The following is a 17339-nucleotide window of genomic DNA, read 5'->3' on the forward strand; positions in this document are numbered from 1 at the left end:
AGAGCACTAGAACTAGAATCCTTTGCTTCTTTCCCTGGTCGAGGAGGTGGTGGCAGGTTCATTAATTCATTCATTCAATCGTATTTATTGAGTGCTTACTGTGTGCAGAGCACTGTATTAAGCTCTTGGAAAGTATAATTTGGCAGCAAATAGAGACAATCCCTGCCCAACAATGGGCTTACGGTCTAGAAGGGAGGAGACAGACAATAAAACAAACAAAACAAGTAGACAGGCATCAATACCATCAAAATATGTAAATAGAATTATAGATATATTCATTCATTCATTCAATTGTATTTATTGAGCACTTACTGTGTGCAGAGCACTGTACTAAGTGCTTGGGAAGTACAAGTTGGCAACATATAGAGATGGTCCCTACCCAACAGCGGGCTCACAGTCTAGAAGGGGGAGACAGACAACAAAACAAAACATATTAACAAAATAAAATAAATAGAATAAATATGTACAAGTAAAATAGAGTAATAACTATGTACAAACATATATACATTCATTCATTCAATCGTATTTATTGAGCGCTTACTATGTGCAGAGCACTGTACTAGAGCACGGGCTTTAGAGTCAGAGGTCATGGGTTCAAATCCCCGCTCCGCCAATTGTCAGCTGTGTGACTTTGGGCAAGTCACTTTAAATTCTCTGTGCCTCAGTTACCTCATCTGTAAAATGGGGATTAACACTGTGAGCCCCCCGTGGGACAATCTGATCACCTTGAAACCTCCCCAGTGCTTAGACCAGTGCTTTGTACATAGTAAGTGCTTAATAAATGTCATTATTATTATTATTATTTTTATTACTAAGTGCTTGGGAAGTACAAGTTAGCAACATGTAAAGACAGTCCCTACCCAACAGCAGGCTCACAGTCTAGAAGGGGGAGACAGACAACAAAATAAAACATATTAACAAAATAAAATAAATAGAATAAATATGTACTAGTAAAATAAATAGAGTAATAAATACGTACAAACATATATACATATATACAGGTGCTGTGGGGAGGGGAAGGCAGTAAGGCAGGGGGTATGGGGAGGGGAGGAGGAGGAGAGGAAGGAGGGGGCTCAGTCTGGAAAGGCCTCCTGGTGGAGGTGAGCTCTCAGTAGGGCTTTGAAGGGATGAATATTATTGTATGACATATATATATTATATATATATAGTATATATTCGGATGAATATTATTGTATGATATATATATAGCATATATTCTCATGTAATAATAAGCCCACACCAGGCCTCTCGATTGCCCCAACAGGAGCAAGTTTGGTGCCTTATGGTGGGGCTCGCCTCCCAGCCCGCGGGCGACATTCCCATACAAATCATTAATTAAATAAATAGAATAATAAATATGTACATATATACACAAGTGCTGTGAGGCAGGGAAGGGCATAGAGCAGAAGGAGGGAGTTGGGGCAAAGGGGAGGGGAGAAGGAGCAGAGGAAAAGGGGGGCTTAGTCTGGGAAGGCCTCCTGGAGGAGGTGAGCTCTCAATAGGGCTTTGAAGGGGGGAAGTGTGTTAGTTTGGCGGATGTGAGGAGGGAGAGCATTCCAGGCCAAATATAGGACGTGGGCCAGGGGTTGATGATGGGACAGGCGAGAATGAGGCCCAGTGAGGAGGTTAGCAGCAGAGAAGCGGAGTATGCAGGCTGGGATGTAGAAGGAGAGAAGGGAGGTGAGGTAGGAGGGGATAAGGTGATGGAGAGCTCAGCAGAGAATTGTGCGCAAGTGGGGCTGCAGGAGTTGTACCGTGAATGCTCCCAAGCCTTTGCGACCTAAGACCCCCACCACCCCCCCGCAACCTTAACCCTTGATCCCGCCTCTTCCATGGATGGAAATGTGTGTGGCCACCGCGGGCCTCATCTTCAACCATTCCCACAGACTCACTGGCAAAGGAGGCAGTGTTGGCTTCCTTCTCAGGCCCCAATGCTACTTTCACACCATTCCACCTTCTCCATCCCTTTCTTTTCCTTCCTTAGAAGCCCATATCATCTGCCTCTTCTCCCCACTCCAGATTCTAGTAATGGTCATCTACTGCCCCGCAGGTCCCATCTCCACCTCCTTTAACCATCTTTATCCGTTAGCCACATTCTTTCTCTTTTACATTGATTTTAGGGGATTTCAATATCTACATAGTTGTTTCTGATGAACCTTTTGCTGCCTGCTTTCTGTCACTTCTCAACTCCACTAACCACCTGCAGCACCCTACCTCACCCACTCACCAACTTGGACACACACTCGATCTCATCAACTCTAGCCATTTCACAATCTGTACCCTCACCAACTCTGAAATCCTTCTATCTGACCCAAACCTCCTCACCTGCCTTCTCTCCCACACACTTCCTCCCCACATATCTGTGCTGTTCCCCTACAGAAACCTCCTATCTCTTGACCTCATCCAATTTTCTCACCTCATCATGCTCCATTTAGCCTCCATAACCAAGCTACCTTCCCTCAATGACCAAACTGACATTCTCAACACCACCCTCTCTACTGAACTCAACTCACTCGCTCTCCTATCCCTTCATTGATCTTGTACCACTAACCTATATCACTAACCTATAGCCCTGGATCACCTTCACAGTCTGCCTCCTCACTCTTGTGCACAAGCCGCAGCATGCTTGTATCAGAAATTCATTCATTCATTCAATCGTATTTATTGAGCACTCAATGTGTGCAGAGCACTGTATTAAGCTCTTGGGAGATAACAAGAAACACAGAAATGTAGTCAGGCCGACTTTGTCCACTTCAAATTTAACCATGCATGCTTTACCTCCACCCTCTCCTCTGCCCGACAAAATTATTTCTCCATCCTTATTGACAGTCATGCTCAACGCCCTTGCCAGTTGTTCCAGATGTTTAAATCCCCCCTCAAATCCACTGCCCCCCCACGCCCCCAATTCCTTGTCCCTAATGACCTGGCCATCTATTTTATTGAGCAAATTGACACTACCAGGCATGATCTCCCTAAAATATCCCCTGCTTCTCCCAATCCCTTCCCAGTCCTGCCCCTTCTTCAACTCGCCCATCTTTCCCAGCAGTATCTCTGGAGGCGATCTCCAGCCTTCTCTCAAAATCCACCCCCTCCACCTGCATATCCGACCCTATTTCTTAGGACCTTATCAAAATACTGGCCCTCTACCTTGCCTCTCTAACTGCCATCTTCAGCTGTGTTCTCCCGAGGGCTTGGCACAGGACGCTGCACACATCAAGTTTTCAATAAACAGGATTGATTGAACGATTGATTCCCTGCCACCTTGTTGGCAAGGAACGTGTCTATAAACCCTGTTGTATTGTACTTTCCCAAGTGCTCAATACAATGCTCTGTACACAGTACATGCTCCATAGTTACCATGGGTAGATAGATTGATTGATAAAGGACAGGGAGTTTTCATCCCCATTTTATAGATGAGGAGACTGAGGCCAGGAGAAATTCCTGGGATCCTAAGGGAAAGCAAATTTGCATGTGAGAGTGCCGGACTTCTGGAGGGGCTACTGGAGGGAGGCAGAGAGCCTGAGAGGTAGATGTGTGTGTGTGTGTGTGTGTGTGTGTGTGTGTGTGTGAGTTATCACACACCTGTTCTTTAGAACGAGTGTGCACCTGCACTTGTTAGTGACCTGCCTCCTCTCCCACCACCCATCTGCCCCTGCCCCCCCGGCCCACCAGCATGATGTGATGACCAGTGCAGCTGTCATGACCTTTGTGCCTGGGGAACTCCCTCGTGTGACCATTCAGAGAGGCGGGGAGAGGTTTGTTGTCACTTGCTGGTCACTGCTTTGAACTGTCCTCCTACATTCCATTTTGTCTCTGTCTGACTCTCATTTCAGAGGTGATAGGGTCAATTAGGGGAGCAGTGTGGTTTAGGGAAGAGAGCATGGCCTCCAGAGTAAAGGAGACCTAGTTTCTTATCCCAGCTCTCCCACTTGCCAGCTGAATGACCTTAGGCAAGTCACTTAACTCTCTGGCCTATTTCCTCATCTGCAAAATGGGAGTTTAATATGTGTTCTCTTTCCTCCCTAGGCTGTGAGCTCCATGTAGTACACCAACTTAAGCTGTGTCTTCCCCAGCGGTTAATTCAGTGTTTGGCATAAATTCCAGTCAGTTCACAGAGCAACAGAAATTTATCTGTCACTGACCCCACGCATCAGGATGCACAACCCTGGACAAAGCAGAGATATCACACAGTGCTCATGTCACTTTTTCTGTTCCCTCTATTTTCCTGCCAGCAATCAATAAATACGATTAAATAGAATAGCTTCCACACAAATCCCACGATTTTGGAAGGCAGTGGAGTGCACACTATTTTGGAGAGAACAGGGGTGTTTGATGTGGGTTTTATGTTTGACTTCTTGGAAAGAAAAATGAGGAAAAATTCCCAATGGGAAGGCTGGGGCCCAAGGTGATTGAGTCTCTATCTCGGCTCCTGCCCCTGCCCTATAGCTTGTCCCTGGCCTAGACGTCCCATCCTATTAGCAGCATGGCTCAGTGGAAAGAGCCTGGGCTTTGGAGTCAGAGGTCATGGTTTCAAATCCCGGCTCTGCCAATTGTCAGCTGTGTGACTTTGGGCAAGTCACTTAACTTCTGTGGTCCTCAGTTCCCTCATCTGTAAAATGGGGATGAAGACTGTGAGCCCCACATGGGGCAACCTGATCACCTTGTAACCTTCCCAGCGCTTAGAACAGTGCTTTGCACATAGTAAGTGCTTAATAAATGTCATTATTATTATTATTATTATTAATGTCTGTTTCCCGCTCTAGTCTCTAATCTCTTTATGGGCAGGAAATGTATTAGGTATTTCTGCTGTACTATACTCTCCCAAGCGCTATGTACAGTTCTCTGTACGTAGTAAGTGGTCAATAAATACAATTTATTGATTGATTGTGTCCCAGGTTGAGGCAGTCCCGTGGGTCTTCAGTCCCCTCCCGGTCTCCTGCTTCCTGCCCCGGGCCGGGGGAGGTTCGTGCATGGGAAGGAGGGGACGAAGCAGCGCTGTGGTTAAGCTGCTCACGCAGAAATACAGCGAAGAGTGTCGTCTTCACAGCCGAGTTTTCGAGGGAGAAACTCCGCGTTTCTGACTGCATGACGTCAAATTCTCCTGCGGCTTCACCCTTGGTCTTATCTCCTTCTCCAACGGAATAACGGATAAGCTGCAGCCCCTGTCCCAGGTCCTGCCAGTACCAGTACATGGCATTGTGATTGTCGTTCTGCTCACAGCTCAATGTCACCTTCTTCCCCGTCCGGGACAGCAGGTGTCTGGGGGAGGGTCTGAGTGACTACAGCGTCTGCGGGGCCTGCGGGGGAAGGAGACAGAAATCAGGAGGCAGAGCCCGGGGGCAAGACATTGCCTGGGAAAGGGCTGGAGCTGGGACCTGGACAACCCAGCCGAGGGATTTCCCTTCTGCACCCAGGACTTACCTGCTCCCAGGACACAAACGGCCACCAACCACACTGGCCCGGGGCCCATGGCGGCGGCGGGGCCGGACTGGGGCGTCTCCCTACTCGAGGCTGTTTCCCCCGAAACGTGAGGCTTGGACTCCTCAGGTCCAATTGGGTGTACTTGTCTGTGATGTCACAATCTCATCTCTTCCGCATAGGCTAGGTGGAAGTCCTATGCATAGGGCCTGTGAATGGGACTCCAGAGTGTCCAGTACAGAGAGCTACACCCAGCAGGCACCCAGAACAGAGTACCGAGGGTGCTTAATTGACACTGCTGGTCATGGCAGTGATGATGACAATAATATTGGGGAAAGGACCTTGTATCTTTGGGGGTCACTTAGCCCTTTCCTAGCCCCAATGACCCCAGACCCACTTGTAAGAGACTGGCGGCCCTTGGGTATTCATTTGCGCAGCTTGGATTATTAGCGATTTAAGAATAATATTTAGGGGTTTACACGAGCAAGTTCCCTAAATTTCACCCTTTAAAATGTTGCAACATCCGTTCATTTCAGGTCCGTACCCTTCTTTAGCCCCGACTAAACACACACTCACACACACACATACACACACAAACACATGCCCACTTTCCCTGGCTAGCTCTTCCTAAAGCAAAGGAGTGGGTGGGAAGAATGGTGATGGGGAGTCTCTCTCTTACCCCCCGCCACTATAGTGGCCCCCATAGCAGGAGGAAACACATACGTCGCCAGCAGGTACGTGCTACCTCGCACTGGTTCAACAACTGATAGCACGATTCTCCTTTCTAAACACGTTATCCACTTAATAGAAGCAGCATGGCTCAGTGGAAAGAGCCCAGGCTTTGGAGTCAGAAGTCATGGGTTCAAATCCTGGCTCCGCCACTTGTCAGCTGTGTGACTTTGGGCAAGTCACTTAACTTCTCTGGGCCTCAATTCCCTCATCTGTAAAATGGGGATGAAGACTGTGAGCCCCATGTGGGACAACCTCATGACCTTGTATCCCCCCCAGCACTTAGAACAGTGTTTGGCACATAGTAAGTGCTTAACAAATACCAACATTATTATTATTATTAATAATAATAATAATAATAATAATAATAATGATCTCCCAACTGAGGGATCAACAATTAGCTCTGGTGATTAATGTCTATTAGGGTTGATCTCTACCCCCTGCCCCCGCAGGAAATTGGCTAAGAAGGGGAAGGAGGCTATGAGGCGGCCCAGATTGTAAAGGACTCCTTAGGACAACCAGGCTGCTTTCATGCAGCCCAGTTCTCTGCAAATTAAAAACCAGCGTCCCCTTTGAGAGGCAGTCGCAGGGGTCGATCTAAGAAAAGCAGCTCTGCTGGTAAGGTCAAGATGGGGGTGCAACTTTGGGGTCAACAGAAGGCCCCTGTACACTTCCTCGGAAGCAGCATGGCCTAGTGGAAAGACCCTAGGGCCCCGGGAGCCAGAAGATCCGGATTCTAATTTGGGCTTTGCTACTTGTCTACTGCCTGACCTTGGGCAAGTCAGTTACTGAGATGGTGAGTCACCTATGAGACAGGGATCATGTCTGGCCTGATTAACTTGGATCTACCCCAGCGTTCAGAACTGTGCTTGACATCTAGTAAGAGCTTAGCAAATATGCATTATCATCACCATCACAACTTTTCTGTGCGTCAGTTCTCTCACCTGCAAAATTGGATTTAATACCAGATCTCCCTTCTTCTTTGACTATGAGCCCCATGTGGGACATGATGATCCTGTACTTACCTCAGAGCTTAGTTGAGTGCTTGGCATATAGTAAGCATAACAAGTATCACATTGCTCTGCCATTTGTCTGCTGTGTGAACATAGGGCCCCGCTAGACCGTGAGCCCATCATTAGGTAGGGACTGTCTCTATATGTTGATGATTTGTACTTCCCAAGCGCTTAGTACAGTGCTCTGCACATAGTAAGCACTCAATAAATACGATTGAATGAATGAATGAATGAATGAATAGGCAAGTCACTTCACCTTTCTGTGCCTCAGTACCCTCATTTATAGAATGGGGATTAAATCCCAGCTCTCTCTCCTACTTGTAATGTGAGCCCAATAAGTAACAAAGTCTATGTCCAAACTGATTTTCTTGGGCCTACACCAGCGCTTAGTACAGTGCTTGGCATATTGTATGTGTTTAACAAATGTCACTACTGTTAATGCTATTATTATTATCACTATTATTATTAATGGACATGCACGAGACATGTCCATCTTGGATATGTCCAAGACTGAGCTCCTTATCTTCCCTCCCAAGCCCTGCCCTCTCCCTGACTTTCCCGTCACTGTGGATGGCACTACCATCCTTCCCATCTCATAAGCCCGCAACCTTGGTGTCATCCTCGACTCCGCTCTCTCATTCACCCCACACATCCAATCCATCACCAAAACCTGCCGGTCTCACCTCCACAACATCGCCAAGATTCACTTTTTCCTCTCCAGCCAGACTGCTATCTTGCTGGTTCAATCTCTCATCCTATCCCAACTGGATTACTGCATCAACCTTCTTTCAGATCTCCCATCTTCCTGTCTCTCCCCATTTCAGTCTATATTTCACTCTGCTGCCCAGATTATCTTTGTACAGAAATGCTCTGGGCATGTCACTCCCCTCCTCGAAAATCTCCAGTGGCTGCCTGTCAACCTATGAATCAAGCAAAGACTCCTCACTCTTGGCTTCAGGGCTCTCCATCACCTCGCCCCCTCCTACCTCACCTCCCTTCTCTCCTTCTACAGCCCAGCCCACACCTTCCGCTCCTCTGCTGCTAACCTCCTCACTTTGCCTTGTTCCCGCCTGTCCTACCATCGACCCCTGACCCACGTCCTTCCCCTGGCCTGGAATGCCCTCCCTCCACCCATCAGCCAAACTAGCTCTCTTCTTCACTTCAAAGCCCTACTGAGAGCTCACCTCCTCCAGGAGGCCTTCCCAGACTGAGCCCCCTTTTTCCTCTCCTCCTCCCCATCGTCCCCTCTGCCCTACTTCCTTCCCCTCCCCACAGCACTTGTATATATTTGTACAGATTTCTTACTCTATTTTACTTGTACATATTTACTATTCTATTTATTTTGTTAATGATATGCATATAGCTATAATTCTATTTATTCTGACGTTTTTGACACCTGTCTACATGTTTTGTTTCATTGTCTGTCTCCCCCTTCTAGACTGTGAGCCCGTTGTTGGGTAGGCACCATCTCTATATGTTGCCTACTTGTGCTTACCAAGTGCTTAGTACAGTGCTCTGCACACAGTAAGTGCTCAATCAAGACGATTGAATGAATGAATGAGGCTACTGTGAAGCCGGGTTTGGGACCTTGATGAGATGAATGGTGATGACCTGAAGACTCAGATCTGGGGCAACTCTGTCCATGCCCATTCCCTCCGTGGGCAAGGGCATGGCCTCTGTGCTCAGCTGGACTTTATGTCCAGCAGTCCGCTCTCTGCCATCCCACTTCCTGCCACGAGCAAGGGCACATTTGTGCATGGGGCAGAGGGGAACCTACTGCACTGTGGCTGCTGCTCACACAGAAGTAGAGCGACAAGTCTGTCGTCTCCACAGAGGAGTGTTTGAGGAAGAAACTCTGCAATTTTGTCCGATCAACATCAAATTTTCCTATGTCATCCTTGGTCTTGTCTCCTTTTCCAAAGGAGGAATACATCTGCTGCAGGCCCTGACTTGGATCCTACCAGTATCTGTGCATTCAGTCATGATTCATGGTCTGTTCATAGCTCAGTGTCCCCTCCCTTTCCTTCTCAGCCAGCAGATAATATCTGAGGGTCTGGGTGACTCCAGCATCTGCGGGCCTGTGGGGGAAGGAAAGAGAAGTGAGAAGGCAGACGCTGTGGGCCAGACGCTGCCAGGGAAAGGGCTGATGCTGGGGCCCTGACAGTCCAGCCAGGGGATTTCCCATCTGTGCCCAGGACTCACCTGCTCCCAGGAAACAAACCGCCACCAACCACACTGGCCCAGGGCCCATGACAGAGGTAGAGAACTGATACAGTCAAGAATGTGGCCACTTTTGGGGGAAGAGTTAAGTGTAGAAAAGTACAGAGCTAAAAGCTGTCAAAAGGTCATACTGTCTCCTCCTAGTGAAGTGGAGAGACCTGCTGAGATGGAGGGGGAGAGGCAGGGGCTGGTTGTAGTCAAGTAGCAGTGTCAGAGGGAGAAGAAAAGGACTGGAGGATGAGGAGGTGAGAGGAAAGATGGTTTCTAGTGGAGGTATGGGAGAAATGGAATTTGGAACTGAACAAAGCCTTATAATAATGATAATAATAATTATAATTGTGAAATTTAAGTGCTTACTATGTGTCAGGCACTGCATTATGCTCTGGGGTAAACGTAAAATAATCAGTTTAGACATATAGTCCCTGTGCCACTTGGGGCTCACAGTCTTAAGCCCACTTTACAGATGGGGAAAATGAATGAGTAAAAATTCCCAATGGGAATGCCCAGGTGTTTGTGTTTTGGGCTGGAGGGGGTTGTCACAGGTCTATGTCCCACCTCTGCACTCCAGGTGGTCTCAGTGATTCTGACAGTCACCTCTACGGACTGTGTACTGAGTCCCTGTAAAAGAACCCCCATAAGTTACGACCCTCAGCCCCAGCACCGCAGCCTAGATACCTGGAGAAGGAGGCAACATGCCAAGGGACATGAAGCAGGGCAATTCACGGGAGCCGGTTGTCCTAGGGCCCAGTCATCTCTCACCGGTGCCTGGACCAGTGGCTCCTTCGACATCGGGAGCAGGGTTGGCAGGCCTCCACTGTTCTTTAAACTCCCCTTTTTGCCCTTTCCAATGTCCCATGCTCCACTCCTAGTTTCCTCATCAACAACATCATTTTGGGAGGTCTGGGATGTTCTGAGGATGTATTTGAATATTTTGGGGGTGTTCTTTGGCTGAGGGTTTGTGCAGTCCAGGCACAATGCGATGGCCAGTGCAGCTGTCATGACCTTTGTGCCTGGGCAACTCTGTCATGTGATCATCCAGAGAGGCGTGGAGAGTCTTCTTGTTACTAGCTGGTTATTGCTTTCAACTATTCCCCTACATTCCATTTTGTCTGTTTGACTCTCATTTCAGAGTTGATAGGGTCAACTTGGGGAGCAGCATAGTTTAGTGGAAAAAGCACGGCCCACAGAGTAAAGGAGACCTGGTTTCTTATCCCGGCTCTGCCACTTGCCGGCTGAATGACGTTGGGCAAGTCACTTAACTCTCTGGCCTGTTTCCTCATCTGCAAAATGAGCATTCAATATATGGTCTCTTTCTTTCCTAGACTGTGAGCACCATGTAGGACACCAGCTTATGGTTTCTCTACCCCAGCAGTTAATTCAGTGTTTGGCACAAATTCCAGTCACTACACAGAGAGGCAGACATTTATCTGTCACTGACCCCACCCACCAGGCTGCACAACCCACGCCAAATCAGAGACATCACACAGTGCTCATGTTGCTTTATCTCTTCACTCTATTTTCCTGCCAGCTCCCGCACACCCTGATCATAAATCCCATGGTTTTGGAAGGCAGTGGAGTGCACACTGTCTTGGAGAGAATGGAGGCATTTGATGTGGGTCTTGGGTTTGACTTCTTGGAAAGAAAAATGAGAAAAAAAATCCCACTGGGAAGACCCAGGCCCAGGGTGACTGTGTCTCTACCCCTACCCTTGCCCTCCAGTTTGTCCCTGGCCTAGACTTCCCATCCCATTATAAATTATTTATTTATATTAATGTCTGTCTCCCATTCTAGACTGTAATCTCTTTATGGGCAGGGAATGTGTTTGGTATTTCTGTTGTGCTGTATTCTACCAAGCACTTGGTGCAGTTCTTTGTACATAGTAAGTGGTCAGTAAATACCATTTATTGATTGATTGTGTCCCAGGTTGAGGCAGTCGTGTGGGCCTTCAGCCCCCTCCTAACCTCCTGCTTCCTGCCCTGGACCGGTGGAGGTTCGTGCACAGGGCAGAGGGGACACCGCAGCACTGTGGTTACACTGCTCGCACAGAAATACAGCGAAGAATCTGCCATCTTCACAGCAGAGTTTTCGAGGGAGAAACTCTGCGTTTCTGACCGTGTGACGTCAAATTCTCCTGCAGCTTCGCCCTTGGTCTTCTGTTCTCCAACGGAATAATAGATGAGCTGCAGCCCCTGTCCCTGGTCCTGCCGGTACCAGTACATGGTGTCGTGGTTCTGGTCCTGTTTACAGCTCAGTTTCACCTTCCTACCTGCTTGGGCCAGCAGGTGTCTGGGGGTCTGGATGACTCTGGCGTCCGAGGGGCCTGCGGGGGAAGGAGAGGGAAGTCAGGAGGCAGTGGTCAGGGGCCAGATGCTGCCAGGGAAAGGGCTGGAGCTGGGGTCCGGACAGCCCAGACGAGGGATTTCCCGCCTGCGCCCGGGACTCACCTGCTCCCAGGACACAAACGGCCACCAACCACACTGACGTGGGACCCATAGCGCAGATAGGGAACTAAGTGTAAAGAATAACTGTAGCGCGTTGTGCGCAAGGATTGTCTCTCTTTATTGCTGTATTGTACTTTCCAAGCGCTTAGTACAGTGCTGTGCACACAGTAAGCTCTCAATAAATACGACTGAATGAGTAAATGTAGCCAATTAAGAGAAAGAGTTTAAGGTTGAGAAGTTCAGAGGCAAAGTTCTCAGTGTCACACTGTCCCCTCCTGGTAGAGATGGGAGAGACCCGCTGAGATGAAGGGGGTAAGGCAGGGACTGATGATGTGGGGAGGGCCGGAGCCGGGGGGAGACATTCAATCAATGTCAATTCATTCAATCTATTTATTGAGCGCTTACTGTGTGCAGAGCACTGTACTAAGCGCTTGGGAAGTTCAAATCGACAACATGTAGAGACAGTCCCTACCCAACAGAGGGCTCACAGTCTAGAAGGGGGAGACAGATAATAATAATAATAATAATGGCATTTATTAAGCGCTTACTATGTGCAAAACACTGTTCTAAGTGCTGGGGAGGTTACAGGGTGATCAGGTTGTCCCAGGCTCACAGTCTTAACCCCCATTTTACAGATGAGGTAACTGAGGCACAGAGAAGTGAAGTGACTTGCCCAAAGTCACACAGCTGACAGATAACAAAACAAAACAAGTAGGAGCAGGGTCTAAGGCAAGGTGAAGTGATTTGCCCAGGGTTACACAGCCAACAAGTGGCGGAGCAAGAATGAAAACCCTGTTCCTCTGACTCTCGGTCCCATGCTCTTTCCAATGGACCACCCTGCTCCAGCATGTAAGAAGTGAGAAGTACATGGGCACTGGCCTGAGCCCCTTAAGCTGACTCTCCCCAAGAACTTCCAGTAGCCACCCATCCACCTCCCCATCAAACAAAACTTCCTCGCCAGTGGCTTTAAAGCATTCAGCCACCTTTCCCCTTCCTACCCACCTCATTTCTCTCCTACTACAACCCAGCCCACACACTTTGCTCCTCTAATGCTAACCTTCTCAATGCACCTTGATTTCTTCTATCTCACCTGCATCTTCTCTCCCAAGTCCTACCTCTGGCCTGGAACGCCCTCCCTTCTCATATCTGGTGGATAATTACTCTTTCCCTTCAAAGACTAAGGGAAGACACATCTCGTCCATGAGGCCTTCCTTGACTAAGCCCTTTTTCCTCTTCCTCTTCTCCCTTCTGCATCTCTGTCTTGTTCCCTTCACTCATCTCCCCCGCTTCCAATCCCATAGCTCTTATGTACAGATCTGTAATTCACTTAATGTCTGTCTCCACCTCTATCAATCAATCAATCGTATTTATTGAGTGCTTACTGTGTGCAGAGCACTGTACTAAGTGCTTAGGAAGTACAAGTTGGCAACATATAGAGACAGTCCCTACCCAACAGTGGGCTCACAGTTTAGAAGGGGGAGACAGAGAACAAAACCAAACATACTAACAAAATAAAATAAATAGAATAGATATGTATAGGTAAAATAAATAAATAGAGTAATAAATATGTACAAACATATATACATATATACAGGTGCTGTGGGGAAGGGAAGGAGGTAAGACGGTGGGGATGGAGAGGGGAACGAGGGGGAGAGGAAGGAGGGGGCTCAGTCTGGGAAGGCCTCCTGGAGGAGGTGAGCTCTCAGTAGGGCCTTGAAGGGAGGAAGAGAGCTAGCTTGGCGGATGTGGGGAGGGAGGGCATTCCAGGCCAGGGGGATGATGTGGGCCAGGCGTCGTCGGCGGGACAGGCGAGAACGAGGCACGGTGAGGAGATTAGCAGCAGAGGAGCAGAGGGCGCGGGCTGGGCTGTAGAAGGAGAGAAGAGAGGTGAGGTAGGAGGGGGCGAGGGGATGGACAGCCTTGAAGCCCAGGGTGAGGAGTTTCTGCCTGATGCACAGATTGATTGGTAGCCACTGGAGATTTTTGAGGAGGGGAGTAACATGCCCAGAGCGTTTCTGGACAAAGACAATCCAGGCAGCGCCATGAAATAGAGAAGCAGCGTGGCTCAGAGAAGCAGCGTGGCTCAGTGGGAAGAGCAGGGGCTTTGGAGTCAGAGGGCATGGGTTCAAATCCCGGCTCTGCCACTTGTCAGCTGTGTGACTTTGGGCAAGTCACTTCACTTCTCTGGGCCTCAGTTACCCCATCTGTAAAATGGGGATAAGACTGTGAGCCCCCCATGGGACAACCTGATCACCTTGTATCCCCCCAGCGCTTAGAACAGTGCTTTGCACATAGTAAGCGCTTAATAAATGCCATAATTATTATTATTATCATTATTAAGTATGGATTGAAGTGGGGAGAGACACAAGGATGGGAGATGAGAGAGGAGGCTGATGCAGTCGTCCAGACGGGATAGGATGAGAGTTTGAACGAGCAGGGTAGCAGTTTGGATGGAGAGGATAGGGCGGATCTTGGCAATGTTGAGGAGCTGAGTCCAGCGGGTTTTGGTAACGGCTTGGATGTGAGGGGTGAATGAGAGAGCGGAGTCGAGGATGACACCAAGGTTGTGGGCTTGTGAGACGGGAAGGATGGTAGTGCCGTCAACAGCGATGGGAAAGTCAGGGAGAGGGCAGGGTTTGGGAGGGAAGACAAGGAGTTCAGTCTTGGACATGTTGAGTTTTAGGTGGTGGGCAGACATCCAGATGGAGATGTCCTGAAGCCAAGAGGAGATGCGAGCCTGGAGGGAGAGGGAGAGAGCAGGGGCAGAGATGTAGATCTGGGTGTCATCAGCGTAGAGATGCTTGTTTTGAGCAGGAAATGTATCTGTTCATTGTTGTATTGTACTTTCCCAAGCACTTAGTATAGTGCTCTGCACATAATAAGAATTCAATGAATACGAATAAATGAATAAATCGATTAAGGACTCCTTCCTCAGCAGGGAGAAGCAGAGTGTTCCCATAGCCTGGGGCCATCTCTGGGCTGTGGGAGCAGCAGATGTGCACAGATAGAGGGCAAGGGAGCAGCATAGCCTAATGGTAGAGAACAGGCCTGGGAGTTGGAGTGACAAGGGTTCTAATGCCTGCTCAGTTGCTTGTCTGCTGTGTGACCTTGAGCAAGTCACTTCACTTCTCTGTGCCTCAGCTACCTCATCTGTAAAATGGAGATTACAACTGTGAGCCCTATGTGGGACAAGGACTGTCTCCAACCTGATTAGCTTGCTACCCCAGAGCATAGAACAGAGGCTGACACATAGTTAGTGCTTAACAAGTACCAGCATTGTTGCTATTGTTGTTGGGAAAGCAACTGGGGTCTGACTCCCACCCATCCCCCCAGCCCTGGGCCTGGCATAGGTCTGTGCCTGCTTCCTGTGCTGGGAAGGGAGGTTTGTGCACGGAAGTCAGAGGGCTGTGCAGTGCTGTGTCTGCACTGCTCGCACACAGGTAAACGGCTGAGTCACTGGTCAAGCTGGGGTTCAAGTGCAGGTGGCAGGACTTTTCCTGGAACCATGAGATGGAGAACCGAGAGCTGTCGTTAGATTGCATTTCCTGCACTGGCTGTTTGTTCTGGAAGGACATCAATAACTCCAATCCTTTCCCCATGCGCTGCCGGTACCAGACCAATACATAGTGCGAGGAAATAGGCACACAGCTCAGCATCACGTTCTGTCCCTGGCTGGTGACCAGGTGCCTGGGGGTCTGGGTGACTCCAGCGTCCATGGGGCCTGTGAGGGAAGAAGACAGAAGTCAGGAGGCAGAGGCTGGGGGGAAGGGGCTGGAGCTGGGGCCAAGCCAGCTCAGCTGGGGGATTTCCTGTCTGTGCCCAGGACCCACCTGCTCTCAGAACACAAACAGCCACCAACCACACTGGCCCGGGGCCCATGACGGGGTTGGGGCGGACTGGGCCTTCTCCCAGCTCGAGGCTGTTTCCCCCTGAAATGTGGGACTTGGGCTCCTCTGATCCAACTGGGGTGTGTCTGCTTGTGATGTCACAATCTTGTCTCTTCCCCATTGGCTGAGTGGGTGTCCTATGCAGGGGGGCTGTAAGTGGGATTGCAGAGGCCCCAAATGTTTAGTACAGCCAGCTACTCTGTGACAGGCACTGTACTCAGCACTGGGGTAGACACAAAATAATCAGGTTGCACACATTCCAATGTTCCACATGGAGCTCACAGTCTTAATCCTCATTTTACAGATGATGGAACTGAGGCACAGACAAGTTAAGTGACTTGCCCAAGGTCATCCAGCAGACAAGTGGTGGATCAGGATTAGAACCCAGGTCAGCTGACTCCCAGACTTGTGCTCTTTCCATCAGTTCAAGCTACTTCTTAGTTACTAACCAAAGTCAGCTTTTATTAGAGAGGACTCAGCTCCTATTGTGAGGGCCTAGTTTCTTCAAACTAGAGAAGCAGCATGACTCAGTGGAAAGAGCATGGGCTTTGGAGTCCGAGGTCGTGGGTTCGAATCCCGGCTCCGCCACATGTCTGCTACGTGACCTGGGGCAAATCACTTAACTTCTCGGAGCCTCAGTTACCTCATCTGTAAAATGGGGATGATGACTGTGAGCCCCACACGGGACAACCTGATCACCTTGTATCCCCCCAGCACTTAGAACAGTGCTTTGCACATAGCAAGTGCTTAACAAATGCCATTATTATTATTATTATTATTCAAAATGTTAATATGGGATGTAAGTAGCCATGAGCTTCAGTATACACGTCAACACTGACAACAACATGCCTACTCCTTCCCCACATCCTCCCTCTGTGGTGGAGGGGTGAAGAGGGTTTAGGTCCAGAGAGGTGGGGAGGCTGCAGCACTGTGTCTTCACTGCTGGCACACAGGAACACCGAGGAGTCGCCCAGCTCTGTGGCACCGATGTTCAGTGTGCAGCTGCCAGCTCTCGGACAGTTCGGTTGGAAGCGTTGTGGGACCATCATGTTTTCTGAAAGCTTCTGATATAGGAAGTAAAACATGAGGTTTGGTCCCTGCTCCAGGTCCTGCCGGTACCAGTACATGTAATTGTGGCTCCGGTCATGCTCACAGTCCAGCTGTCCTCAGCTGGTGACCAGGTGTCTGGGGATCTGGGTGACTCTGGCATCCATGGGGCCTGTGGGGGAAGAGAGAGAAGTCAGGAGGCAGAGGCCGGGGGCCAGATGCTTCCAGGGAAAGGGCTGGAGCTGGGGCCCGGACAGCCCAGCCGGGGGATTTCCCGTCTGTGCCCAGGACTCACCTGCCCCCAGGACACAAACAGTCACCAACCACACCGGCCCGGGGCCCATGATGGGGTCGGAGCCAGACTGGGCCTTCTCCTGGCTTCGCGCTGTTTCCTGCTGAAATATGGGGTGTGGACTCCTCTGGTCTAATTGGGCATATCTGTCTGTGATGTCACAATCTTGTCATAGACTGGGTGGGTGTCCTATGCAGGGGGGCTGTGAGTGGGACTGCAGAGTTCCCAATGATAACAATAATAATAATAATAATGATAATGGTATTTGTTAAGTGCTTACTAAATGCCAAGT

At 49.2% G+C, this 17339-nt stretch overlaps 1 protein-coding gene and 1 gene segment (V, D, J or C); both read right to left on the minus strand.

Moving 5' to 3' along the window:
- Window positions 1-9135: 9135 nt before the first annotated feature.
- Window positions 9136-11897, minus strand: LOC119944312. The segment is given in 3 exon segments: window positions 9136-9288; window positions 11342-11700; window positions 11825-11897. Coding segments are annotated over 3 exon segments (561 nt in total).
- Window positions 11898-15081: 3184 nt separating this feature from the next.
- On the minus strand, window positions 15082-16835 carry LOC119944328. Its single transcript, XM_038765418.1, has 3 exons — window positions 16649-16835; window positions 15652-15858; window positions 15082-15542 (listed from the first exon to the last, which is right to left on the minus strand). The coding sequence occupies exons 1-3, from the start codon at window positions 16833-16835 to the stop codon at window positions 15082-15084; spliced, it is 855 nt and encodes a 284-aa protein (XP_038621346.1).
- Window positions 16836-17339: the final 504 nt, after the last annotated feature.

This window comes from Tachyglossus aculeatus, chromosome 2 (assembly GCF_015852505.1).
Source record: "Tachyglossus aculeatus isolate mTacAcu1 chromosome 2, mTacAcu1.pri, whole genome shotgun sequence".
Lineage (NCBI taxonomy): Eukaryota > Metazoa > Chordata > Mammalia > Monotremata > Tachyglossidae > Tachyglossus > Tachyglossus aculeatus.

What these genes read in the sequence shown, in the direction of transcription:
- LOC119944328 (XM_038765418.1), bottom strand. Translation starts at nt 16,835, where the DNA reads ATGTACTGGTACCGGCAGGACCTGGAGCAGGGACCAAACCTCATGTTT. An exon ending in GGTGTTCCTGTGTGCCAGCA is followed by an intron (nt 15,859 to 16,648) that starts GTGAAGACACAG and finishes TCCCACTTACAG; the next exon opens with CCCCCCTGCATAGGACACCC. An exon ending in TGTTTGTGTTCTGAGAGCAG is followed by an intron (nt 15,543 to 15,651) that starts GTGGGTCCTGGG and finishes CTTCCCTCACAG; the next exon opens with GCCCCATGGACGCTGGAGTC.